Below are 26,740 nucleotides of genomic sequence, written 5' to 3' on the forward strand. Positions count from 1 at the left end.
CTCCCAGGCTCGGAGCAGCGGCGCCGTGCCAAAACGCGCCCCGGGGAGCGCAAAGCCCTGGGGGACGCAGCGATTCGGGGACCTCCACAGCTGCCCTCGCCCGCCCACGGGCTGCAGAGGGGGCGGATTGAGGCAAACCCGCCAGGGCCGGCCCCCACCGCCCCCGTCCCGTCCGAAATCAGGCATGGCTTTCCATAAATAGCTGCCCCGACATCCCTCTGGCTGCCGCCGCGCTCCCAGCCAGCGCCCAGCGCGGAGAGCTTTCTAATTTCAGGCCTGGTTTTGATTAGCGAGGAAGGGCTGGGTTGGGTTGGGATTTTTTTTTTTTTTGTCCTTTTTCTTTTTTTTTTTCTTGCTCCTTTTGGTGGCACTGGGAAATTGGGAACGGGTCAGCGTGGAAGGAGCAGCGGGGCACGGCGCGCCCCTCGCCCTGCACGGGCAGGATTTCGCTGGGAGATGGGAGCAGAAAGTTTGGGGTGCCCGCCTGTGGGGTGCAGCTGGGACCCCTTGTGGGAAGAAGGGCCGAAACCCAAAGCTGGAGGAGGAAAAGAGCTTTGTAGGAGGAAAAAGCCTGGCCCAGACCAGGTAACCTCTGCCCTTGCTCTTCCAGCACCGATGGAGAGGCCGTACGTGGACGTCCCCCCCTGCCACGCCGTGCCACCGTCCCCTGCACGCCAGGAGAGCTGTGGTGGTGCAGAGCCACTGTGCCAGGGGGCAGCAGCTTTTTGGGGACCCCAAAGCCACCAGAGGTGGCTTTGGCAGCGCTCACCCAACAAAATCCACTGGGTCCCTTCCCCAGTGTGCAGTGGGATTCCCAGAGGGGACCGCAGCGAGCCACCAGCTCCTCGCCCCCTGCCCCAAAGTGTCCCCCAGGGGCTGGGGACATTTCTGGCAGCGCTGGGTGGTGGTGGGGGACAAGTGGCCGTCCCCGCAGCTGCCGTGACAGCTGAGGCTGACTGCCAGTGCTGGGGGAGTGGGGGTGACACGGGAGAGCCCCGCGGAGCCGCTCCCCTGGGCGCGAGGGGGAGGCGAGCCGGCCAGCGGGGAGGGAAGGGACAGGGGGACACGAGGGGACAACTTTCCACCCCCGGCAGGGTGCCAAGGTCACCGGGAGCCCTTTGGCTTTTTTGGGGCCAGCCCATCACCTCCGGCCCTGCTGGTACAAGGCCGCGAGGAGGGCAGTGCCCCTGGGTGCTTCCTCCCCACCCTCCTCTTCCTCTCCCCTCCCTGCTCCTCCCCAGGCTTCTCGCTGCCCTTCCTCCCCGCAGCAGCCTGGCACCGAGCACGGCTCAGCCCTGTCCTCGTCCCCGTCCTCCCCCGAGGAGAAGCAGCGTCCCCGGCAGCTGGGACCCTTTAGGAATTCGCAGAGGAATTAGGAATTTAGGAATTAGGACGGGGAAGGGAGAGGGAGGAGAGAGCGGGGAGGCCGCGAGGCTGCTGCCATTCCCCCTCCAGGGTGGGGAAGGAAAGCAGAAAGCAGCGCCCTGGAAGTTTGAGGGCAGCGGGGCTCCGTCTGCGGGCAGGTCTGGGGGTTCCCTGCCTCCACCTCCTCCCTGCTGGGCACCGACTTCCAACCAGAGGAATTTTGGGGTCGGTAAAGCCTCAACTTCTTCTCCAGGCTCCTGCCCCACTGCCTGCCCTGCCGGGGTCGGGATGTGCCGCAGAGCCCCAGTGGGGATGCCCCATTCCCCTGGGCACCGCGTGAGGTCTGCTCCTCTCCACCAAAGGCAAAACTCCAGCCCCAGCTCCTCCTGACGGTTATTATCGAGCCCCCCTTGGCAAATTTGGCCCAGCCCTCTCCCTGCAGCCGGGGAAAAGACGCCCGGGCTCTGCTCGAGCAGCCAGGGCCAGCCCCCGAGCTGCTTCTGCTCCCGGGGGAGATGCGCAGCGTGTTTCACCGCAAACAAGGATCCCTCCCACGGCCGGCTGCTCGGCAGGGAAACAACAGCCGAGCCTGCCACGGTGCCAGCACGGCGCTGAGCCCTCTCCTCCCTGGCTGAATGGCAACGGGTCCCCAGGGATGGCTGTGACAGTCCCGATCCCTTGGGACACGTGGGCTGGGTGCGCTTGGAGCATAGGGAAAGGAACGGCTCCGAGGTGCTGCTCCGGGATGGCAGAGCGCCTGGGAAGCTCCCGAGGGCTTTTGGCCTGGGAGAGGCAGGGAACGGCAGGTCCCAACCGAGGCCAAGGCAAGCATCAGCCTGAACGCCCTCGCAGCAGGATTTTGGCACGGGGCAGCCCAAAACACACCTCGGCGTTCTCCGGCACGCCAGTGCCCTTTGGAGAGGTCACCCGCAGCCTGCAGAGCGCGCCTCCAGGTGAAATCAGACACAGCCACAGCTCCGAGAGGGGCAGAGAGGCTGCACCGAGCAGGGGGGCTGCTGCTGCTTCAGCCGTGGGGGCACAACCTGCAGAGCTCACAGGGCTCAGCCAGAAAACCAGCAGCTCCCCTGCCCCGAGCCCTCCAGGAAAGCAAAACCCCACAACACCCGAGGCTCCCCTTCTCCAACATGTGAAGCTGCCCAGTTCTGGGGGCAAGATCTGGCTGCAGGACCTCAAACCTCATGTTTGTAGGAAAATGGTGAGAGCTGAGCTACGGGGAAGGCTGAAAGGCTCAACCTAGAGGTGCCCAACGCATTGCTCGACCAGCGGGCACAGGAAGATCAGCTTCCAAGCCTCGATGCCCCCAGAGCCACTGAGATGAGGGTGGCGAGCACTGTGCCGTGCCGTGGGGAGCCGTGCAGCCCCCGGGCTCATGGCACCTCGAGCCCCGGGCGAGGAGGAGCTGCAGAAGCACCACAGCTTGTGCCCGGCAGGGCCGAAACTCTGGCTCCGTCCAGACGTGCCCACAGGAGCAGAAACCTGGCTGCCAGCCACCTCCCGGGCCAGGAGGAGTGACGCACGGCCCCACACCTGCCCCAGCCTGGGGGCACAAACACCGGCCCTGTTCTCGCCAGGCGGCGACGCTTTTAGGATTTCGTGTCCTCCAAAGGATGGAGAGGAAAAGAAAACCCCACAGGTTTCCAAGGGGAGGAAGCGCAGGGGCTGGGGAGCTGCGTACCGCGACAGCAGCGCTCCGAAGATCCTTCCTCTGAGACGCATCCCCCCTTCCAGCCTGACAGCTGTGGCCTAATTTTCAGGAAAACTGACAGGCGCCTTATTTCTACCCCTATAATTTCTTTCCGCTGCCAATAAAATAGGTTAAAGGAGCGGGTGCGGAGCCGCGGCGAGAGGAGCCGGGAGAGGCTGATCCCGTTTGGGGCGTGCAGGGCTGGCAGGGGCGGGAGCCTCCCCATCGCTGCTGGGGGGAATAAAAATGCTCCTGCTCCTTCTGTGGGAAGGTGAGCGAGCAGCACAGTGCTGGCACAGAGGCAACACGGCCCATGTGTGTCCCCCAGGGGAAAGGGGGATGTTTTTTAGGGAGCTCCATCCCTGGAGGACGAGCGACCTTCATCCCTGCCCCAGGCACAAGCCCTCAGCTCCCTCGCCTCGTACCCAAGCTCCGGACTTCTCTGACTTCTCCCCTGCTCTGGCTGAGCATTGGGAGGTTTTGAGCAGCCCGGCCCCAGCCCCGTCCTGCCCCAAAGCACCAGCCCTGATGTGGCAGCTCCCTCCCGGGGGCGGGCATCGCCGCTCCTGCGCTGTGAGCAGCACCCAGCCCTTGTGCAGAGTCATCCATCGCCTGCCTGCTGGCCCCGCTGCCCTCCCGAGCACTCACGCGAGCTGCAAGAGAGCAGAAAATAGCAGCAAAACCGCAGGGACCGGGAGGCTCGGACGCAATTTGCAACCTTTCCCCCTCCTGCTTGGCTGCAAGAGGGCTCGGCTAAAAGCTCCTCGTGCGTGCGAGCCGCCCGGCTGCCGCCTTGCTCCTCTGGATGCTTTCCGTGGGCACAACGGGTGCTGGGAGCAGGGATTCCTCGCTGGGGAACCACCAGCCCCACGCCCGAGATGTGCTCTCTCCCTCCGACGGGGCAGGCTGGGAACTGCCTGAATCCTTTCTCTGCCTGCTCCAACACTGCGGGAATTTCCCTGCGCCCTGTGTGGCTCCTTGGGGTCTCACGGTCACTCCCACAGCCAGAAGAGGGGGAAGCGTTTCCTCCCGGCCCATCCCTTTACTCGGGAAGCTCGTGAGGGGAGCCCCCACCGTCCCCAAAACGAGATATCTGCAAGAACCCCCCCCCGCTCGCTGGGTTCAAGGCAGGAGCTCTGAAAACTCCATCCACGTTCACGCCAGGCGTTACAGCAACCTCACCGCTGGGTGGGTGCTGGTGGCACCTGGGTGCTCCCCGTCCCTGGAGCATCCACACCAGCACCTGGTGGATAACCCCGCTGGCTGCGAGGGCAGGATGTGGCCCTTCCTGCTCCAGGCACTTCGCCCTCTCTCCTCCAAAGCCCCCAGACCCTTGGGATGGGAGCAGTCGGATGCTCGGGTGCCTTGTGCGTGCCATCGGGCCCCTCCGGCACAGGGCGATGTGCTGCGGGGTGCTGCACTGCAGCCAGGAACAGAAAACCTTGAGGGGATGCAAAACTCAGCCCTGCCTGGGGGGTTTTTAACCAAGCACGCCCTGGGGATAATCCTGGGCAGGATCCCCTGTAGGACAGAGGGGAAAAATGCCAGTACTCCGCTCCTCCCAGCCTCCAGTCGTGGCTTTTGCTCCGTAAAATAATTTTTGCTCTTTATAAAGCGAGGTGTCCCATCTGGGAAGCAAAGGAAAAGAGGAAACACAACCAGACAATCCCTCTGCAGCCCAGCGGGGTGGGTTCCCAGCTGATGGCCAAAAAAAACCTCAGGCTGGCCACCCCGTGTGCGCGGCTCCCCCTTCTCGGTGCAGCCACCGGGCAAGGAAAATGGGGCAGAAAATCTGGGAGCTGCTCGCGGCAGCTCGGGATCAAACAAAACCCTGCTTCGGGGAAATCCTGCTGCGGGGAAACCTGCATCTGCTGCGAGCTCCCCCTCGCCCAGCCCTCCTCCTCTCGCCTTTCCGGAGCTCGTGCTTCGCCCCTGCTGGGATCCCGGGGAAAGCACCGGGATGGAGACCACGTAACTCCCCCGGGACCTGCCCTGGGAAGGAACTCGGCTGCTTTCTGAGGATTTTCTCCCCCCCTGCGCACACTTCCCCTTCCTCCTCCCCACACTCTCGCTGACCTTAATGAGTCCCAGCCCACGCCAGCGCCGCGGCTCGCACGTGTTTTCCATTTTTCTGCAGGAAAACGCACCGGGGCCTCGCAACAGCTCTGATGGACACGGGTCCCAGGGCAGATTGCTGGGTAGGGTGCTTAAAACCCGTGTCCTGAGCCCACCGGGATGCTCCGGAGGAGGAGCTGGTCCTCAGGAGGATGCCCCAGACCCTGTACCCCAGCAGGCACAAGCAGACCTTGATTCCAGCACCTGAGAGCCCCAGGTCCAAGCTCTCACCCTGCTGAAGGGCATTTTTGCCCCCCAGCCTCCAGCACGTGCCCCAGGGGGGATGCAGAGGGTGTCAGAGAGCTGGAGCCGAGCGCTCCCCGTGGCCCTCACCAGCAGCCTGGGAAGCGAGCGAGGCTCCGGGCATGCTAATGGCCCTTACGTAAAGGGGGGAAAGCTGACCCACATACGGGGCTGAAGGGCTGGACCCAAACCTTTGGCACCTGGGGACCTTCCTGGTGGGACGGGGACGACCCCGAGCTCTGCCCCCACCCCATCCGGGGGCTGCTCTCCGAGCCCTGGGCTGGGGAGCGCCGCCCTCGGTTTGGAAAAGAGGAGGAAAAAAAAAACAGAACTAAAACGCTTTCTCCGGTTATTCCTTTCTGCGAGGCAACAGGGAGGGGGGGAAAGTGCACAGCTCGTTACAGCAAAAGGGCAGGCGGCCAGGGAGCATCCTGGCAGGCAGAGCCGCGTGTTTTCGCAGGCTCGCTGCCTCCCGACACAGAAGCTCCCCTTGTAGCCATCACAGCTGTTTGGATTTTACCCGAGTTCATATCACAGCTTATCAAAGGGGCTGCGTTTCTTTTTTTTTTTTTTTTTTCCCTTCTCCCCTGCACTTCGCTGAACGGTTCACGTGAAAACAAACCCGGGTCTTGTTCCGCAGGAGGGTGGGGAGAGGAAGAAGAAGGACGAGAAGGACGAGAAGGACGCGCGCCCCTCGCCGAGCTGCTTTTGGTGGGGGCATGGGGATGGGCCAGCCCTGGGAGCCTCCAGAACACGGGCACACTGAGGGGGGCTCCTCGGCAAGCATCAAAACCTTTGGGCACCCAAATAGGGCCACAAAGGAGCAGGGGGGTGGCCAGGACAGGGACAAGAGGAGGGCTTTGAAACCCTGGCTGTGGTTTTGGCATCCCCTGCTCCATAGGGGATCCCCAGCATCTCCCTTCTCTGAACCCACGGTGCTGGTGAAAATCCATAACCCAGTGAGCCCCGGGGCCCCCATCCCACTCTGTCTGTCCCCATCCAGACAGCACAGCCCTAGGAAAGCCAGAGGGAGCAGCAAGCAGCTTGGGGTGCTGCTCCCCCCCGTGCCGAGCATGTCCCATGTCCCCCCAACATCCACACTGCGCTGCAGCCACCATCACTGCTCTCCCTCCGCTGCCCCTCGCGGGTCCCTGTCTCGGTTCACAGGCTCAGCTCACTTTGTTTTCCCTTGTCGGGGAGAGCAGGGTGCTGCCCAGCCAGATTTTCTTCACTGCCACGTGCCAAACAGGGCAGCTATCTGCTCCCCAGCCAGGCCAGGAGCTCTTGGCACCAAAGCGAGAGGTAACGCCGAAGGGAAGTGCACGGGGCTGATGCTCCTGCCTCCAACAACCACTTTGGAGCTGCTTTTGGGTGCAGACGTGTCTGGATAGGAAGGAGGAGGCAGCACTTGGAATTCTGCAGCCCGTTGTGGCAGCAGGAAGGCTTTTTGCCTCTAGAGATGAACCCGATCTGCTCTGCGGTGCTCGGGGCAATGGGTACCAGGGCGGCTCCCTCGGCACACCCCTGAGCAGGGCTGTGCCCGCTCCTGAGCACCTACAGGGCACCAAACGGGCACGAAGCAGCCCTGAAGAGCCCTTTCCTGGCGTTTCCCTTCCCTCCTGCTCCTGCTCAGGGCTCTCCTGCACCCACACACTCGCCCTGTGTGCCGGTGGCACGGACGAGGCGCAGTGCCGGGGCTGGAGCTCACGGCACCGTGCTGGGTGCCACCAGCAGGGACACGTCACAGACAGACCCTGAGCCAGTGCCGATGGAGAAAGGTGAGGAAAGGACTTGAAGAGAGGCTGTGAACCCCTGCAGTCAGCAACTGGACGTGCCCAAGCCCGTGCTGGGTCAGGAAACAAACTGCCCTACCGCAGCCACCCCGCCTGACCCCAGGGACCTTTGAGCTTGCCCAGCCTGGCCAGCACCGGCACGGCGACGGGGAGAAATGCTGAGCTGGGCTTGAAATCCTTGCCCTACATTTCCCATCCCACTGAGCACTGTTCCTTCGGCTGGAAATCATTACCTACAGGTAACAGGTTCGCCTTCCTTCCCCGCTGCCCCAGCCAGCAGGCGGGGAGCTGCCGGCGGCGCGTCGCCGTCCCCGGTGGTGGCGGAGGGGAGCGGGGGGATGAAATATCACCAGCGTTTCCCCCATGGAAACATGGGGCTGGCTTCTCCCCCCGCGGTGTGGAACAGCTGAACCCGCTTGCGGACAGGGGAGGGCTGTAACGTGGGAACACGCATGTGGCTTTCATTCGAGCAGCGCCTAAAAATAGCGCCACGAGGCTCCCGCATTTGGTGGGGCGCTCTGGCAGCAGATCAAGCTCCTCCAGAGGGTCCCGTGAAACCTCTCCCGCCCCATTCCCATCTCGCTGATCCCGGAGGCAGCGGAGAAGTGGTTAACGCCGGCATTTAAGCTGTCGTCAGTAGGTTTCAGGGTTAGTCACCAGTGCTGGAGGCCAGGGCTCACCCTGCCCAGAATGGCTGCGCTGGCTCCAACCCCCTCGGATCTCTCCCCCGTGAGCCACCAGGCCGTTTGACAAGGGATAACAAAGGATAGGAGCTTTTGCCGTTGTTTTTTTGGGTTGTTTTTTCTTTTTTTTTTGCACTGATGGGGATTTTTTTTGCACATCTGGAGCCCAGGGCGTGAGCCGCAGCAAAAAGCAGCGGCTGGAGCTGCCCCGCTGGCTGTCGGGGAGCTGGAGGGAAAAATTGGAGGTGGCAGCGGATGGGAGAGCATTTGAGTGTGACCCCGCACAGGCTCCCCATTGCTGCTCAGAGCCCCTCTAATTACCCTGCTGGTTTAATGAGCAGTCGGGCCCCCTCCCCTGCCCTGCTCGCTCCCAGCAGGCGCTGAGAGGACTGCTACGAGCGGGATATTTTCCCTGCCCTATTCTTAGATCCCCGTGTGGTTAAATGCAACATTTCCAGACTCCCGTCTAGAGCAAAAAACCATATGCTCAGCTGGATTTTTGGGGGGAGAAACAGCTTCTCACGGGGTATTTGGGATAAGGCACAAGGCTTTAAGGTGGGTGGGGAGAAACCTCCCCAGTCCTGGCGCTGCAGCCCCGTGGTGCAGGGCACTCGGTGCCCTCGGGGCACTGGGAGAGCTCCACGGAAATCCAGGGAGGAAAACGCCGAGTCCTGCCCCCTCCTCGCTGATTTTTCAGCCCTGCCTTGACCACTAAGCCCATTATTGCTGAGCGAGCCGAGGAATTTGCGTCCCTTGCCCCAGATTTCATTGCATTAAAGACGCCGCCGCTCTGCCAGCTGCTGCAGCGCTCGTTTTCCCTGCCTCTGCTGCCTGATCGCAGCTCCTGAAGCGAATACAGAACCTGCCAATGTTTGCAGCCTAAATACGTGGCTCCTGCAGAGCAAGCTCCTTGTGGGGCGAGCATCGTGCGCCCCGTGAAGCCACGCTGAGCCAGGTGGAAGAATTGGCTCGACTTGGCACCCTGAGCAAGCACGGCCTTCGTGCTCCAGCTGGCCCGCTCGTTTCCCAACCAGAACCCGACAACGCCGTGTAACACGGAGATACTTTGCCTTGGGGGCTGGGAGCAGAAATTACGGTGCCTCGACACGCGAGAGGCGAGTTGGTTTGCTCTGGAAAGCCCGGCCTCGGCTGCCAGCTAGCCAGGGAGGCTGCCGAAAAGGGCTCCGGCTCCTGGTGATGTGAGGGAGCCCGGCACCGAACCCTTCCTCCCAGCCCACCCTGGCCACGAGGTGGGCTCTGACCTGATGATGAAGGCTCCTCGCGTCTCCAGGAGTTTCCGTTCGCTGCTGAAGCGCTTGAGCAGGTTGATCATGAACTTGTAGAAGTAGGAGTTCATGGTGGGGGTGGAGGGAGAGCACTCCAAGCCTTTCGTACCTGGGGAGGCGGGCGAAGGGGAGAGGAAATTAGAGCAGCTGGGTTATTTTGGCTAAAACAGTCTCAGTCAGAGAGCAGACACCCAAAACACAGTCACAGGACTTGGTGGGGAAGGGTAGGGGCACCAAAATGAGATTTCCAAGCCTGGTGTAACTGTGCCTGCTCAGCCCAGCAGCACCAGCCCTGCCCCAGCCCTCTCCATTCCAGGGGAAAGCACCTCGTGGTGCTCCCAGCCCTCGGAGAAGGGCACGAGGATGAAACGGTCTTTTTGGGAGACCGTCCCAGAGCCACCAATTTTAGTAGCTGGGACGAGAAGGGGTGCCCAAGACCATGCATAAAGGGGCCACCCGTCTGCAGGTGCTGCTGGGCCCCCTCGCAAAGCACCCCGAGGTGCCACCAGCCTGCATGGACGCTTCGGGGCAGCACCCGTGGTGGTGGGCAGAGCCAGCAGCCAGCACCCCACGGCTGGGGAACCACTCACAGCCTAGTAGGCGGCAGGGAGGGGTGAGAAAAGGCATTTCCTAGCTCAGGGTACGCACAGGGAGTTAGAAAAATACAGCATTTCAGGGCTTGAAGCGCAGGCAGATACAGATTGCCTTTCCCACCGTGCAACTTCAGCAGGGATGGTTTGTTCTGCAGGGCAGTGCTCAGAGCAAATGTTTGGAGAGGGTGTTTAAAGGCGAGCTCGCAACAAGGGGGGGATCTCCCCTAGCTCCCCGTGCGGGATGGCTGGGACGGGTCCCGCAGCGTCCCCAGCACGGTCAGCGTTCAGTCTCCCACCAGATCGCACGGCAACGTGCAGGGTTTGATTTATGTGTGCTGTCTGCTTCTGTCAAGACGCAGCAGAGCACAGAGCGGCCAATTAAAAACGCAATCAACCAGCCAAAGCCCGGGCTGATGGAAGAGTCCCCGGCCTGATTTCCCCTGCCCAGTGGCAGGGGCATGGGGAGGCAGCGAGGGGCTCAGCCCAGCACCTTCCCAGCAGCAGGTCCGAGGGGACCAAAGCACGAGTTGTTCTTCTTTTTGGGGTGCAGGGTGGGAGGAGAGGTGAAGAGCTGGTGGAAACTGTCTTTCAAAGCTGGAGAAGTGTTTTTTTTTTGGCCTGTTTTGTCAGCAGCACCAAGCCATCTGACCCAGAGCTGCTCAGGCCAGGCGGGATGCGCATCACGCCTCCACCCCTACCAGCTCCCGATGGTGGTTTTAGGAGCACAGAGCCCAGATTTGAGCAGGCACACACAGCTGGCACAGCCTCCTTCCTCCCCCAGGCTGGGCTTTCCTCCTGCCAGCCCCCAGGCAGCTGTGGGTATCCCTGGGGAAGGTTTCAGCACCGCTCGCCCTGCGTTTTGGAGCAGCGCGGTGCCGGAGCAGCCTTGCTCAGCGGGTGGCCCTGCAGCTCACGGTGCTGCACAGCGGGGTCTGGCTCAGCACGGCAGCAGGAGCAGCTCCTCACGGCACGAGAGACAGGCGGGGAGAAGTGTTAAGAAAACTGCGGCTTAATTAATTGGAGCTCGCACCTCTCCCCCTTCCCCTGGCGCGAGGCATCGCGGATCCGCCACCTGCCAGATCGGCTGCGAGCGCACCACGCGGCAGCCCCCCAGCTCGTCCTTTCCCATGGGACACGAGGGGAGCAGAAGGGCAAAAGCTGGCTGGATCTTGGTTTTCAGCACGAATACGGATGGTGTAAGCAGGGCCACGCGATCCTTCTGGCTTTTGGGGTCGCCGGATGCTGGCTGGGGCAGAAAAAGCCGCGCAGAGCCGGGGCGGCTGCGAGCGCTCGCCGCGGTTCGCGCCGCCGGTACGCTGCCATCGCTCATGGGGCCGCGTTATAAATCAAGAGAGACAGGCAATTAGGAACCTATATTAAGGCCCTTATAAATATATATTGCATGGCAGCCGGGAACATTCGGGCCGTCTGGCTGCCTGACGGCCGGAGCTGTCTCGAAACCTTCGGCGGGTGAAGTGTCCCCAGACTGCACCGGGAGAGGACGCGGGCGCTGACTCACATTTTCCTTCTTTGGCCACCGAGCACCGAATTTCACCATAGCAGAGAACACAAGTTTTGCTAATTTTCCATGATTACTTTCAAACTGGTCCTAATTAAAACCGGCGCAGGCTTGCTTGGCTCCATTTAAACCGAATTTAAACGCGATTTGACCAGAATTGATTCCTTTCTGAAGCAGGCTAAATCCGGGTAAGCTGTTTAACAGCTACCCACGAGGGCATTGGTGGCGGTTTAGCTAAAATGATTTACTTTAACCCATAATTGGAGCCATCTCAGCACCAACTGGAGCTGGGATACAGGAGGTGGCTGAGCTGAGAGCTGCTGGCAGGGAGAGGAGCGCACGGGGTCAGCGTGCCGAGCGCCGCAGGGTGGATGCTGCGCCTCCATCACCAAAAAGAGGTGATTTAGGGCTGTTTTTAAGGCTGCTTCCTTGCTCACGAAGGTCCGGAAGGAGGTTTTGCTCCCAGCAGCCAGACACTCAGCGCCCTGCCCTGCCCAAGCATCCCTCCAGCCCCAGGGCCTCACGCCTCCCCTCGGTCCTCCGTGCGTGGCCAGGGCGAGCTGCGGGCCCCGGCGGCGTGGGAGGCGGCGCTGGAGGATGGAGCCCAGCGAAACCCCGTGTGGAGACGTGGGAATCTGCACCACATCTCCCCCCGGCAGCCTTCCCCAGGATGTTTTGAATTTGAGCTTTCGCAAACACGGCGCAGCGAAGCCTCGCGGAGCGGGATAAAAATAGAGCTGTTAAGAAAAAAATAATAAAAAAAAATGTATATATAAAAAAAAAAAAAAGGCAAACTCTCCCACCGAAACCCAATAGCTGGAAACAGACACGAACGTGTCGGCAGCTCAGCTGGGCTCTCACAAACCACAGGGCCTGGGATGCTGCTGAGGAAATGAACTCACCAACAGCACCGGGCTGCGCTCTGCCTGCTCCCCGCGTGGATGCCCAGGCACACGGAGGCTGCTCTGCTCCCTGCCTGGCCAAAGGGCCCTGGGCTTGCGATTTCTGGGATGTCAGAGCATCAGACAGAGGCTCAGCCTGGCACCCCGCGGGCTGAGGCCCCATCAGGGTCGTGTGGGAGGGAAGGGGATGGGGACACGGAGGGCTGGCAGCTCCGCGGGGAGAGGTGAGGCACACGGCACAGCCCCGGGAGCGTGCCAGACGCCGGCGCTGCTCCAGAGCCCACCGTGTGCTGTGGATGCTTTCGACTCAAAATCGCAGACCTGCTCAAAGCTTTGCTGGAAAATGCCATTTTGGCACGCCTCAGCCAAGGGGCCGGCTTTCCTTTGCTGCCTCAGGGACCCCCAGGAGCTCGGGGACCAACATTTCCAACCCCCCTGCAGCTCTGCGGGTTACACGGGGGGCAGCCGAGGCAAAGGGAGCGCTTCGGCTCCCCGGGGACCACCTCCAGGCCGAGGGCACGGGGATGCCCCGACACGTTTGGGGCATAAACCACGACACATTGCAGCAAAGAAACGTGCAGGTTTCCTCCTGGTCCTCCCTGCTATGTCCCCAGGCAGAAGGTGACGAGGTGACAGCTGAGGCCAGCGCCCTGCCACGCTCGCGTGGAGCTGGCGGGGCAGCTCGTCCTCCCCGTGGTGCTGGAGGAGGGATGCTGAGGGTCCCACGCACGGCGCTTCTCGCCCTGCCCCGGCTCATTGTGGCCGGGGGGGAGCCGTCGGAGGGCAGCCGACCTTATGTAAGCAGAGAACAAAGCAGCTAAATAAAAACCCGAGCTGGGAACGGGCTGCGGAAGTGGGACACGGCTTTCCTGGCTAATCAACGAGCATCTGAAGGAAACCGAGCTGAATGGCAGGGAAACAACTGCATAAACACATCCCGGGGGAAGAAAGGGTGAGAGAGGAAGCGGGGGAAGCCCGCAGCGTGGCACGGGCCCCCTCTGCCTCCCCTGCTGCCCTCGCTGCTCGCCTTGGGGGGCAGAGATTGAGGTAGAGACGGAGAGCACCTGCGGAGATGGAGGGTACCTGTGAAGCTGCACACTCAAATGGGGCTCAGGTGTGGGAGAGGAGGGGATCTGAGATTACCCAGCCCGTGCAGCTCCCCTCCCAGTGAAGATCTCGCCTCTGAAGGAGATGAAGGAGGTGGGTTTAACCCCAGGGAGGAGCGCAGCGAGAGAGCATCCTGCCCTCGAGACACCGCCACGCAAGCAAAGCGTGGTGCAGAACCGCCCGGGGAGCTGTGTGCAGGGATTGCTGCCCTGCACCCTGGTCCAAACCCAGGTCCTGCTGCTGTGGGGTCACGCAGCACCTCGGGGTGCACACCCGGTCCAAATCCAGTTCCCTCGGGGTGCACACGCGGTGCCTGGGCGCTCGCCCACGCCTGGTGTGCGGGGCAGAGGTTGGGTTCACATGGAGCGCCGTCACCGCAGCATCACGCAGACCAGGGGGGTGCTATCAGCCGTGCTCCCACCCCAAAAAAAAAAAACAAACTACAAAAAAAGGAGTCTTTGCAGTCACCACAGCCACGCTGGGACAACCAGAGCCCTGCACGAGGCCCTGCGAAGCCCAGCTCTTCCCCACGCCACGCTGCGATAGCTGGAGCCAGGCTGCTCCTCCCGAGAGCTACGAGGGGCCACGGCAGCCGCTGGGATGCGCGCCATCCAGCCTGCTATTTTTAGATAATCCACAAGGAAGGAAACCTCAGGCAAGAGCCATCAGCGAAGAGCTGAGCTGCAGCTCCTCGGCAGCTTGGCCAACGCCGCGGGCGCTGCTCCACCCACGCAGCCTCGCTGGGGACACCGGCGCATCGCCGGCACCCGCGGAGCTCAGCGGGCTTCCAGCAACCCCCCTCCACCCCACACATCCGAGACAGGTAGCTCTGCAAAACCCAAACTGCTCAGGGAACCTCAAACCCCGGGCTGGCTCCTGCTGCAGACCTTTCCAGGCCCAGGGAGGGGGGAATTATTTGTGCTCTTCGGAGGAAACTCAGCCCCGGGAGCAGGAGCGAGGCTCCGGCGGTGATTTTGCGAGGCGCGGCGGCTGCGTGCTGCGCAGGAGAGGCAGCCTTGGCTCTGCTCGTGGTTTACAATCCCGAGCTGACATGAAATGTGTCTTTGGCCGGGACGACCTGGCTCAGGGAGCGCAACCGGGAGGCTCCTCGATAGCAGCAGAGGAGAAGGGGCAGCCAAGCAACTGCAGAGGATGAGCCACAGACAGGGGAAGGTGGAAAAAAAAAAAAAAAAAAAAAAAGCCTGATGTGCTGGGATGATTAATGGAAGGCTTTTTTTTTCCCCTCCCAAGTCCCCAAACAATAGGACTGTCCTTTTTCATCTCTCTGAGGGCTCGGGGCGACGCCGTGGTTCACATTCAGCACACGCAGCCACGAGCAGGCGAGGCGCTGTGCCACGGGCACGGGCTGAGCCCTCCGCGGCGCTGCGTTTTGGGCACCTCGGGTGGCAGCCAACAGCCCGTCCCGAGCCACGTTTAGGGCTCTGAGGGCTTCTGTGGGCAGAAAAGAGGCTGCCAACGAAGGTCCCATAAAAAAAGGGGGCAACAGCAACATCCCCCAACACCAACCTCTGCAGCATCTTGCTGCTAACCGTGGCCAATTCCCCAGAAGATGAGCCAGAAGGAAGAGCAACGAAATACAGACAGCAAATCCCCCAGCGATGCGGGGTGGGAGCTGATATACTGATTTTTTAGCCCACAAGCAGCCTTCCCTTCCACCTGAGGAGGTCTGAGACGGGTGCCACCTAGCACCAAGCGGCTTGGCTTTGTGATTCAGCTCCGAAGGCAGCAAGAAGCAGCGGAGGGCACTTACCCGAGGCGCTCAGCTGGCTGTTTCTGCCGGGGATGTGCAGCTCCACCTGGCCGGGGCGTGGGTCAGGGGTCTCGGAGGGGCCGTGCCCCTCGGTCTGCCCCGCTGGGGAAGAGGCGATCTCGGCCAGCACCTCGAGGTCCTTCAGGATGACCTGCAGGGAGAGGGAGAGCGCTGGGTGAGCGGGGACGATGGCACGAGGAGAGGGGCTGTGGGGAGGTGGGAGGGTGAGCGCCAAATCCCAAGACGCAGGGAAAACAGGGCTGGCTGTGGGGCCCGAAGTAGGATTTTCAACTGGTTGCAGAGGAGCTGGGGCAGGAAAACGGGGACAAGCCCAGCAGCTTTTATTCCACAAGTCCCAGGGCAGCACGGGAAATTAAGCCCCGTTCAGTCGGGAGTGGGGTTTGCTTCCCCCTCTCCCCATTTCGGGGTTTGCCCCGAGTGCAGCCCCAGCTCCCTGCACCCCACAGCAGTTCCTTCCTCCCCCAGCCAGGTCAGCCCTCGCTGACTATATATAGAGCTTCTGGAGGAATTATTACAGGTTCTCTTTTTTTTTTTTTTTTTTTTTTTTTTTTTTTTTCCCCAGCTCTTCTCATGTCTCGAGCTATTTTGGGGCCCTCTTCATCCAAATGTCCTTGGGTCTAGGTGCCTCATCGCTCCTCCCTGACGTGCCAGGGCTGAGCGGAGCAGCAAGGCTGCCCAAAAGGGCTGCCTGCCACCTCGGAGCCCTCCGCACCCAGCACAGCCCCGGGGGCTTTCCACGTGCTCTCACGAGCCCCTGGGCGTCTTTTTGTGGAGCTGCAAGCTTTAGCTTCAGAGCCACCAAGAAAACCCTCACCCCACTACAAAAAAAAAACAACAATATGTATTTTTATAATGTGCAGCATATGAAAAGGGACCCTGATAATGCGAGAGGCAGGTGCTCCTGGCTTTCTATATGGCATAAATATCCTAAGTGATTTTCTTTTGCAATTACAGTCAATTTTACGCTGAGGTTTAAGCCCCCACAGCCTTACAGCCTGGTGCTCAGGCTTTGGAGGACATGGAAAGGGGGAGAGGAGCAGGGAGAGCTGCTCCATAGCTGGCATTCAGAGCACCTAAACGAGCACCTTGCTGCCCCATCAGCTCCTCCGGTACCCCTGGGTCACATCCTGACCCTCCTCAGCTTGGGGATGCAGAGCCAGCCTTGGAAAGCCGCTAACCACCCGGCTCCAACACGCCTGGGAGGATCTCAGGAGCACAAACACCACCAAATCCCAGCCTGCAGCCACCCCAGGGAGGAGAACAACCACCACCAGCAGCTTTGGCACCGAGGAACCGTCCCTGGGGGCCAGGAGAGCGCAGCTCAGCCCACGGTGCCTCCGCGGTGCCGTCACGGGGGGACCTGGTTGCCAGCGGGTGCTGCTCAGGGGGAGGCACCGAGCTGGGTAAATAACAGCCCTGGAGGCTTCTCGTTGCCTTTGGCTAAAAGCAGCAAGGACCCAAAGGTTTTGGCTTACCGCCGGGGCCCTGCAGCGTCGGGAGTGGGGTGGTGGCAAAAACCAGCTGGAGAGCTGCAAAACGGCACGGGCATCGCGTCACCCGCAGCCCCGTCCTGGTCACAGCCCCCAAATTTAGGGCATTTTCTGTAGGGTGGGCAAACACACGCGTCGCTGCAGCGTGGATGGGGAAGGAGGAGAAACCCCGTAAGGAGAAACCATCGCAAAAACCCGTAGGAAAGAAGAGCCGGGAGGGACGGGTGCGGGAGGCCCCGGAGGAAGAGGAAGAGCGGGCAGAGGCGAAGGCCTGGGGGGTTTTCCAGCCGTGGGAAAGAGGCAGGGAGGCCCGGCCTCCGCCCCGCGTGCTGCAGAGGCTTCCCGGCCGCGGCCGGAGCCGAGCCAGCAGCGCTTGGTATGCGCCGCACATCCCCGCGCCGAGCTGAGACCCAGCTTTGTGCACGAGGAGGCTGCAAGAGAGCGGCATCCTGCAGGGGCTGCGAGTGCCATGGCAACGGGACGGCTGTGCCAGCGGGTCCCCGTCCCTGGGATCATCGGGTCCAGTCCCCGGGACCATCCAAGGAAGGGGCCGGGGCCATCTCCAGCTCCCCGGACAGGGCGCGAGGATGCCCAAGGCTGGGCTCGCCCTGGGGCCAAGTGCTGGATCCCCGGGGGTTTTAGGGAAGAGGGAGGTGAAGCAGCCCTGCAGCGAGGATGGGAGACCCTTCCCCTCCCTGGGGGCTGTGTGAGGTGCACGCCACGAGCCCCCTGCATGTCTCCCCGGATCCAGGTTGGGTTAATTCACCTCTCCTTCTGCTTGAATTGCACCTGGTCCGGCTCTGCCATCTCACGCCCAGCCTTGCAGAGGGACAGATGGATGGACACCCCTCCTGCGCTCCCCTCAGGTGCCTTCCCACGTGCCAAGTGTCCCCTTGGTGTCCCTGCTGGGGCTCTGCCTCTGGCCAAAATGCGCCCGCACCCCTCAGCAGCCATCCCACCCTCTGCTCGGCACGGGTTTGGGGCTCCACAAGGCGCTCTGAAGGCTTTGCTGAGTTTGTCTAGGTGGTTTTTTCTCCTTCCAAACCCTGCAGATGTTACTGGGGAGGGGAGGAAAGCACGGGAGCGCCATCCCAGAGCCAAGAGCAGCGAGCAGCACGGCTGGCTGGGCCCCAGGCGTGCACGGTGTGAAAAGCAAACTCACGTCCCCCCCTCCGCCGGCTTTAAAAACAAAAAAAAGAAGAAAAAAACCACCATTAATCTTCCCACACCAATTTAACCGGGCCTCTTTTCAGGTCCCCAGCACAGCAACTTCTATCCTCTGATCCTGCCAAGGGTTTTTTTTTTTTTTCCCTTCCAGCCGCCAGATTTCAGCCTGCTGCTGGGAGGGGATGGGAGCAGCGTGGCCGGGGCTTCTCCTCCCCTCTGCGGCGCTGCTCCTCGCACCTCCGGGGCATTTACAGAAGCTAGAACAGGGGAAAGAGGCTTCTGCCCGGGGCAAATCATCCCAGGACGTGTGAACACACCTTCACAAACAGCAGGTGGGGGAGCTGGTTGGTAACACGGCCACGGCCAGCCAAAACCACGCCAGAGACCTGAGAACTCCGCGTCCTCCCTGCTGCTCTCACAGATCCCCCGTCTGCACCCATCCTGGGGTGCAAGGGCAGGCCTGGGGCACGCTGTCCGCAAGAAGGGAGAAGCAATCAGCCCCCCGGGGAAGATGCACGGCACTCTGCTGAGCTGCCCCAGCCCTGAGCACCTCGTTGGAGGTGTTTAATTGGGGTGCGGGGAGCCTGGTGCCACCGAGCTGGGTTCGTTGTGCACTGCAGCACCGTGAAGGATGCAGAGAGGGATGCAGGCTGGTGGGAGGGAGCTGCCGGTGCCCCTGGGGGGCTGAATGCCTGCCAAAGGCACAACGGGTGCTGTTTTTGGGCTGCTTGCACAGACCCGAGGCTGGGCTGACCGCATTTTCCATGACCCAACTTAAATTATCCCCCTCTCTGTATACCCTGCCATTAAAGCGCACCCTGAAGCGTAACTTCTCCCGAGGACGGGTAACCTCCCTGCCCCGGTATCCAGTCGCCTCGAGTCTCCCTCTGGAAAATATTTACCACCAAAAAGACATCAAAAAGCCAGGCACAGGCGTGTCAGTGCTCTCCTCCTGGTGTGCTCGCCCCCTTTCAGCTCGCTGCTTTGCGCAGGGGATTAAACTCTAGGAGCAGGAGCACGACGGAGCTAAACCCAGCGGAGCACAACTGGAACCACACCATGCTCAGACAGCTTTGGCACAAGCTTTTGTTCGGCCTCATTCACGGGGAATTGGGCACAAGGGGAGAGGTTTGCAGGGACTTAGAAGGTGATGGCCCAGCTCGGGATGCTCCAGGAGACACAACTGCAAGGTGCAAGCTAGGGCATGGCTGGGATCTTCTTGCTGCATTTAGAGCCTGGTGTTCCCGCTGCATGAACACCGGTGGGTTTTCGTGTCAGCAGAGCACAGAGGGAGCTGGACTTTATCCTGCCTCAGATCAGACCCCAGCTCCTCCTCATGCGTCATGCTCACGTGAGTCAGACAAAGGTCCCAGCACAGCCTCCAGCCCCCAGTGAGGCTGATAGCAGCAGATAAGCAAACAGGAGGATGTAAATAAACAGCTCCCATTTGCAGCTGGAGAAAGGAAAGCAGGACAAACCTAGAAAACAAGCAGTGCCACCGGTGCAGGTTTTTCTCAGAAATCCCCTGCTGTGTTCCCCCGGGCACGGCCGAGCAGCCGACCTGGAAACCACCGCTGCAAGAGGAGCTTGCAGAGGGCAAAAACCTGCAGAGCACGGCTTGCCTTCAGCCACGGCCAGCAGCAACCGTGCTTTTAACCTGAGCATGGAAAAGCCTCTGCCCAAAGGCACCTGGGCTCTGACTTCTCGCTTTCTTCACCACTGGCCCTTCAGCCCCTCGCTAGCAGGAGTCGGGGCTGCGAGACCCGCACAGACGAAAGGAGCAGCTTGTGCAGAAAACGCCGTGCTCACCACAAACCTGTTATCCCGGAACCATTAGGGTGTTTTAACCACATCGAATTTTAACCAGTGCTTTTCAAAACCGAGCCCCAAACCAGCTTTGACACGCAGAGAAACGCGGGGCAGGGAAGCATGGAGCCAGCGCAGGGCGACGCAGTGCAGCAACCCAAAACCTGACAGCCAGGAGTCTCGCATCCCGACTCATCTACGTATCAAAGGGAATTGCTTGCTTCAGCTTCGCTCCAGCTCCTTTGTGCTGCTGCTGCGCTGCATTTGGGAATCTTAACGAGGTCTCTTGGCTGTTTCTCCACTGGCGCTGGGGAACTGGGAACGGCCGGGAAGAGGAGGGAAGGCGGAGATGACTCAGGACGCCACAGATGCATCATGAGATGCTGGCCCCTGCTCAGCGTGGTGGAGGTGGCGCAACACCTTGTGCTGCTCGAACATGAAAAACATACGTGACAACTTAAAGGGCGCAGATTCAGCCCCATCCAGCCCAAATTCCTCCTCGATTATTTATGGCGAGCGCGTGGAGAGACTCAGAGCAGCTCAGCAAGACCAGACTTAACGGCAAGGTGCCTGAACACAGTCCCCGTGCTAACCTGGCCATCCCCAGCCCATTAGCTGAGAGCTTTTGGGGATCCCAATCTGCCCCAGGGCACCGTGAATGTGTGTAGGAACACCACGCAGTGCCCTCGAGCAGGACTAACGTGGCTTAAAGAGCACCCCGCACCCCCTTTTCTAGCAGGGGCTGACATTCCAGGTTAGCTATCTCAATTTGCCCTCATCGTTCCCAAAAATGCTTGGCTTGAACCCCCCCCCCTACTATTTTGGTCATTTCTATTTCCTCTGCAGAGAGCAGCAAACGTGGCTGGGAGCCAGCTGAGCAGTGATATTTAATGGATTGACTTGTCTATGGATTTCCTTCAAAAAAATCCCCCCCAAACATTTAAATAAATAGAAGACAGGATTAAATAAATCAGCTTAAAATTACTTTTGAGCCATTCCCAGTTATGTCACATGGAGGAAATGCATCACCGGGGTCCTTTCTTCACTGCTTTTTTCAAATATTAATAAGCAGTGTAATTGCAACATGACTCACTGCAGTCTCCTGCCAAGCCGGAGAGACTATCTGCAAGATGCAGGCTTTCTGGAGCACTGCAAAGGCAGATGTGTGCTTGGGGACTCTTTTGGAAAGGTTTGCATCGTAAGCAGCAGGGTATGGAAAATGGCCAGGCAGCCGCTTGCCTTTGCAAGTGCAAGTCATTCCCTCGCTTGCTCATTCCCTTCCCTCCTCTCTTAACACCCCCTCGCACCAGGGATTTATTCTGGCGTTGGGGTTTGATGCCCTGAGCGTGTAATCCCAAGCAGGGAGCGTGTGATTTTTATTCCATGAGGAAGATCTGGCCTGAGAGGCTTCAAGGGCTGCCGGCAGCTTTGTGCAAGCTGCATCTAAACCCGGGCCAGCAGCAGGGGAAGCGCCACCGGTGCCTGACCAGCCGTGGCCCGAAGCCACCGGTACCCCACACAGGCACCAGGAATGCTCTAGAGTGTGGCAGAGAGGGGGGGGAAAAAGAGAAAGATGCTGGTATTGTGAAGACCAGAATGGAAAATGAAACAAAAAAAGGAGTGAGGAAGAAAGAGAAGGAAACGGGAGAAGAGGCACAGCGTCTCAGGAAGGGAGCAACCTGGAGGTGGAAAGCATGGCACCGGGAAGCCGAGGAGCAGGCAGGGGGCTTGGAGAGCCAGGGCAGAGCAGGGACAGCGAGGAGTGAGCCAAATATTTGTTTGTCTCTCTCCTGAGCCATCCTGCTGCTGCTACGGGTCTAACAGCCAGCCAGCGGGCCTGAAAGCTCACCCCTACAGCATGGGCTTGGGGCAGAGAGCAGCATGGACAGACGTTTCCCCTTAGCTTTAACGACTTCAAAAAACACCACCAGAGTTAAAAACCCACTCCGCTCTTTGCACTGGGGTTTACAAAGAGGGGACAGTCAGGATTTACAAAGGGTGGACAGTTGGGCACGTTTTGTGTCCTCCCCAGGAGCCGCGGTGTGAACGCAGCGCCCCAGTCCTGGCGGGGGCACCGTCCCTGCCTCCTGCTGCGGCGGGTGCCTGGGAGCAGTGAGGCAGCAGGCTGGCATCACATGGGTCCATGCACCGGGAATAAAGCTTAACCTGCCGGGAAAATATCCCATGTGGGGGCAAATATCCCGTGTAGCACAGAGGAATAAAGCTCGACCTGCTGGGAAAAGGGAAAACGCTGCGGGTCTGGGCCTACCCCGCAGCTCCGCTCCAGGCCCTGGCGTGCTGTTGCTGCACGGGCTGGGCCCGGCGTGGTTGCTCAGAGGGTGTCTCAAAGGCATGTTGACACAGACGATGAGATGAGGTAGTGTCTGAATTCTGAGCCTGGGGATGCGGGAAGGGGCTAAAGGCAGGAGACTGCCCCCTGAGCATGGGGCAGCGTGGCGGTCGCACCACAGGGGCAGCTCTACCAGGCACGGCTGATGGGGCCCTGCCAGCGGTGGGCACTGCTTAACTGCTTTGCCAGGTCTCAGCTAAGTTTTTAAGGCATCTGGTGGAAAAAATCCCCATCTGCATGCTGCTGTCAGGAGGTGTCTGAATTCCCACTCACCCAGCCCCACGCATGGCACCAGGGTAAGACATCACCTCTGGCGCTTGAATCCCAGAGCCTTGAGCCTTCCCAGGCAGGCAGAAAGGATTTTTAGGAGTGACCAGCTCTCGGAGGTGGAAAGGAAGCCTCACACAGTCAAAAGGTATGAACGACACCAGCCTAACAGGACTCTCAGCTTGGCAAGGGTGCAGCCTGTTACCTGCGGGCTCCAGGTCTGGCCACCAGGGCTGAACTCCCTGGTGTCAGCGCTGGCCAAGCCTCATGAAATTCCCAGGTTCAACCCAACCAAACCAGGCAAAGCTGCTCCAAAACTTGGCTGGAAGTGGGGACGGGGAGCTTCCAGTTAGACTGGAAGCACTGCACTTCCAGCAGCTGCAGCACCTACCTCATCCGACTCGTCCGAGAGGGTCCGCAGCAGTATGGGGAAGAGGCTGTCGGTGTGCCGGAACATCTAGAACCAGAGAGGTGAACACCATCAGTCCCACAGGCCCCATTGTCACCCACCAACGGACCCCTTGCATCTCTGGGGATGCTGCTGAAAGCTTCACCAGCATTTTCCATCCTACCTGCAAGCATCTCCCTAAAGCTACTGGGCTAGTAGCAGCTGAAGCCTTCATGAAAAATGCAGGCAGACATTTGGTTACAAAGCTATCAAGATAATTAAAGGCAATTTGAAGATAGAAATTGGGGTACCTCTGCAGACAGATCTGCTTCTGGGGCAGCACAGCACAGCTGTACCATGCTGCAAAGGCCCACGATCACGTCACCACGACTGTCCCTAAACCAAGCATCCAACTCTTTTCCTGCACTGCTACCCATAGTTAAGCCCCACTGACCAACTTCAACCTGGGGGTTTATTGCCAACAGCCCCCAGTTTTTTTCCTAACCTTCTGACAATGCCCTGCCCAACCCCAAGTCAGCGTGGCTCTGCCCTCCTGCAGCACCTCCAGCTGCTCCAGACCCCGATCCCACCGGATCAAAGAACAAAGACCAAAGCCCGGGTGCCCCTTTCCCACCCAAGTACCAGTCGAGGAGCAGCTGGGAGCTGACAACCTCAGCCCCACCGAGGAAGTTAGAGGCTCAGGTGCTGAGTCCTACACCTACCTTCCGAGGAGTCTTGATGTAGAGGTGGTAGAGCCATTTCAGGACCGCAATCCTGGTCATCATCCCAATGGAGGTGTCGTGAAGGTGGCAGTCCAGCACCTGAACGATGCCATCGAGGTTCAGGGTCACCTGGATCCTTTCAGAGCTGCACAGAAAAGAAAGTGGCTGGGTTCAGCGCTGTGGTGCCCACCTCACTCCTCCCACGACGAGGAGGTTCATAGCACACCACAGGCTGGATCAAACATCTCAGCCCAAACCCTAAAACATCCAAACCACCCCCTGGGCCCGATCCAGCCCCGTGCAGTCCTGCCGCCCACATTTCTTATTTGGTACATCCAGATCTGCTCAGGGCTGCCCAAGAACTGTGCTCGTATCTTCAGGAGCTACAGGAACCTGGAAGTAAGCTCAGGGCTTTCAGGGTCCCACCAACACAGGCCAGGCTCGTGCTGCACATAGGTGTAAATTCAGCCCGGGGAGAGAACTGAACAAAACCAACAACACCCAGGTAGCTCCGGCCTGGCTGCTCCAGCCTTCCCCTTCCTTCCTGAACCCAGCGCCACGGCTGTGTGGAGATGCTGGTCCATATGGCAGTCACCAGGTTTGGGGTTCAGGGATTAAAGATACATGAAACATTCACAACCCAAGTTTTATGGGTTCAGACGTCTCCAGAGAACACCACCCCAATGTCCTCGGACGTGGCCAGATGGGGCCACTCACTCCACCAAGGGAGGGCATTCAGCCCCATGACCCAACTGAGGGCTGCAGGAGGTCCCCAGTGGTTTTGGGGGGCAGCTCTGCCACAAGGCCACCCCGAGGACACCATGGTGGCTCCCAAAAGCCACTGCCAAGAGGAAAGCTAAAGACAACTCATCATCCAGGGACAAAAGTGAGCAACTCCTTGGTTCATGAGGACACTGCCTCCTTTATAACACCAGTGGCCTCCAGACCCTCAGCTTTTACTGTGGTGAAGCACGTTCCAGCTTCTCCCAAAACAGGACCCATGTCTGGCACAGCCAGGAGACCCCAAAGCAGGAGAAGCGATGCTACAGCATTTTTTTGTCCCTTCTGTGCTTGCCATGGACTGGGCCGAGGAGCGAGGGGTGAAGCAGACCTCCAAGAGCAGCTGCACCGAAGAGCCAGAGCCAAGTCACTCCTCTCCTAGCCGAGCCACTGAATTATTCAAGGCTGGGCCAAGCTCCTGCAGGTTTTTCTATGGTGTGCAGAGCTCCTCTGCATCACGTTTGATAAGAAATCCTAAAGGGCAGGCTTCTTCATGGTATAATTTGCAAGTAGAAGTGTGGCTTAATAGGATTTGATCCTCCCCAGGACATGCGTTATAAGGGCTGGATGAGGAGGCTGCAGCCCCTGACAGCTCTGCAAGTATCTGACTGCTTCATCTGCGTCACGTAACAGATGCTCGGGCCCGCAAATTGCCTCGTGAGCTGGCTGGAGTTGTGCTTTGATGTTGCAAACATCAGCCGAGGGCTAAACATTCAGAGCAGAGAGGAAGGAGGGATGGAGTCAGGCTGCTGCTGCTGCTTAGAGGGCCCAGGAGGAGCTCAGGAGAGGGGGATCCCCCCCAAGAGCAGCATCCCTGTGGATTTAAGCCACTCTGACCCTGGAGAGGTGTCGGTGAATGGTCCTGCACCTCTCCCCCCTGCCCCAGCCCCCTAATTTCTGCTCCAAACCTCTTCTGGGATCAGCAGCAGCTCGCCCAGGAGGCTGCTCTCACCAACCTGTTTCCCTGCAGACTCCGCTCCCTCCCCTGCGCTCCACCTGCCACGAGGCTCCCGACCAAAGAGCATCACGAATCCTTGACCTGATTACATCTCCACACCAAAGCACGCCTTTGCCTGCGCAGGAGGGGAGTTATCTCGGGGGTAATGTGAGGAACGTGCCTGGTGTTTGCACGGGAAGATGCCGGAGCGGTGGGTGATGCTGGCTGGGGATGCAGAGCTGTGCGGTTTGCGGCGGCACCGCAACGGGGCCATTTCCTACCTGCTTGTGCAAAACGAGCTCATCAAAACCCTCTCCCCAGTGCCATGGCACGTGCACAGCAGCACGCTGCCCCTCCACGCAGGAGCAGCACCAGATTTTGCTGCATTTCCAGGGAGAAAGGCGCCAGGGAAGCAGTGCAAGCGCTCCTGCAGCCGGCTCAGGGCTTGCCCGTGCGTCCTGGCTTTCCTTAATCCCCAGGCAGCCCCGAGCGGGCGCCTGGGAGCGAGGGTAATGGCATTGCCTTAATGCGATCCGCTCGGGCCGCCACGCGGGCTCCCAGCATCGACAGCTGTGCCAGGGCAGATGTCGGATGCGATCGCTTCCATCTCACCCACTACCCTACTTTCTCCCCCGCTGCTCCGGAGGGCTGGCGCAGCCCTGGCGCCTCCCGCCTGCTTCTCGTGCTGCAGCGAGCAGTTTTACGGTGAATTTAGCAACAGTGGGAGCTGCAGCAGGCTCTCGCCTCTGGATATTGGAGCCTTTTTTTTGCATTTTTCCCCCTCCCAGCAGTGGCTGGGGAACCTGACCCCCCTTTACAAGCGGTCCTGTCAGCTCGTTCCCCATCTCAGAAGGCATCCTCCAGCACGCACACGCTTTTCTCTTTCCAAGCGCATTCAATCCACGGGGATGGTTTTCACCCCATTTCCCTTATCAGCTTGTTTTCTCAGCTCTTCACTTTCTTCAGGATCTTCTGCCATCTCTCTCCTCGGCAGCTGCTTTTCACTGCCAGGCTCTGAGCTGTCATCTCCCTCCTGGCCCCCTGCCCGGCCCAGCTGCTTTCCTGACCCCGTTTTCAGACAAGGTTAAGGTCCGGGCCAGGCTCTAGCCTTTAAGCGGGCTCAGCAAACTGCAGTGCCAAGGGTGGAAATACCCAGGTTCTTTCATTGCGGTCCAAGTCACAAGGGCACGTCCCATATGGGCTGGCAGCTGGGCTGCTGAACCGGCCGGAGCCACTGGCCAGGAGGTAAATAGTTCCTCCCCGCTCCCCGTGCCACAAGCTGTCACTTTCTCATTCTCCATCGCTCTCGTGTCCGTGCTGCTGGCTTCCTCCTGCTCAGCCAGCCCCAGGTCACTGTGACAAAAGCTAGGGCAGGGTGCCCAAGGCCAGCACGAGGCAGAGCCCAGCTCCCCTCGGCATCAGGAGGCTCTCGGGCCAGGAGGAGCCTCCCCACGAAGCCATGCTGGAGCCCAAAGCTGCAATTTCAGCTTTGTGCTCAGCCCTACCTACCATTATCTAAAATCGTCTGATCTAGAGGCGGCCGCGGACAGCTCAGCCACGTGGCAGCAGCCTGCCCTTTCCGCGGGGTGACAGGGGGCAGGGACGGCATCTGGATGTACCGCAGACCACGCTGCTGCTGTCCTCGGGGAGACGGCCTCGATGCCTGTCCTCACGGCCTGGGACTCGTGTTTCCAGCCTTGCAGGAGCTGTCAGTCCTGCCTGAGAGGCAG

General features: G+C 60.1%; 1 protein-coding gene across 1 annotated transcript in view; it reads right to left on the bottom strand.

Moving 5' to 3' along the window:
• VAC14 (VAC14 component of PIKFYVE complex) overlaps positions 1-26,740 on the bottom strand; it is a 45,750-nt gene that overhangs the window by 5,828 nt on the left and 13,182 nt on the right. Inside the window, exons 11-14 of the mRNA XM_032195906.1 lie at positions 23,294-23,438; positions 22,575-22,640; positions 15,083-15,233; positions 9,167-9,299 (exon numbers count right to left, since the gene is read on the bottom strand). Coding sequence (XP_032051797.1) covers positions 9,167-9,299; positions 15,083-15,233; positions 22,575-22,640; positions 23,294-23,438 — 495 coding nt within the window. The remainder of the gene's footprint in view (positions 1-9,166; positions 9,300-15,082; positions 15,234-22,574; positions 22,641-23,293; positions 23,439-26,740) is intronic.

The sequence above is a fragment of the Aythya fuligula genome, chromosome 12 (assembly GCF_009819795.1).
Source record: "Aythya fuligula isolate bAytFul2 chromosome 12, bAytFul2.pri, whole genome shotgun sequence".
In the NCBI taxonomy this organism is placed as follows: domain Eukaryota; kingdom Metazoa; phylum Chordata; class Aves; order Anseriformes; family Anatidae; genus Aythya; species Aythya fuligula.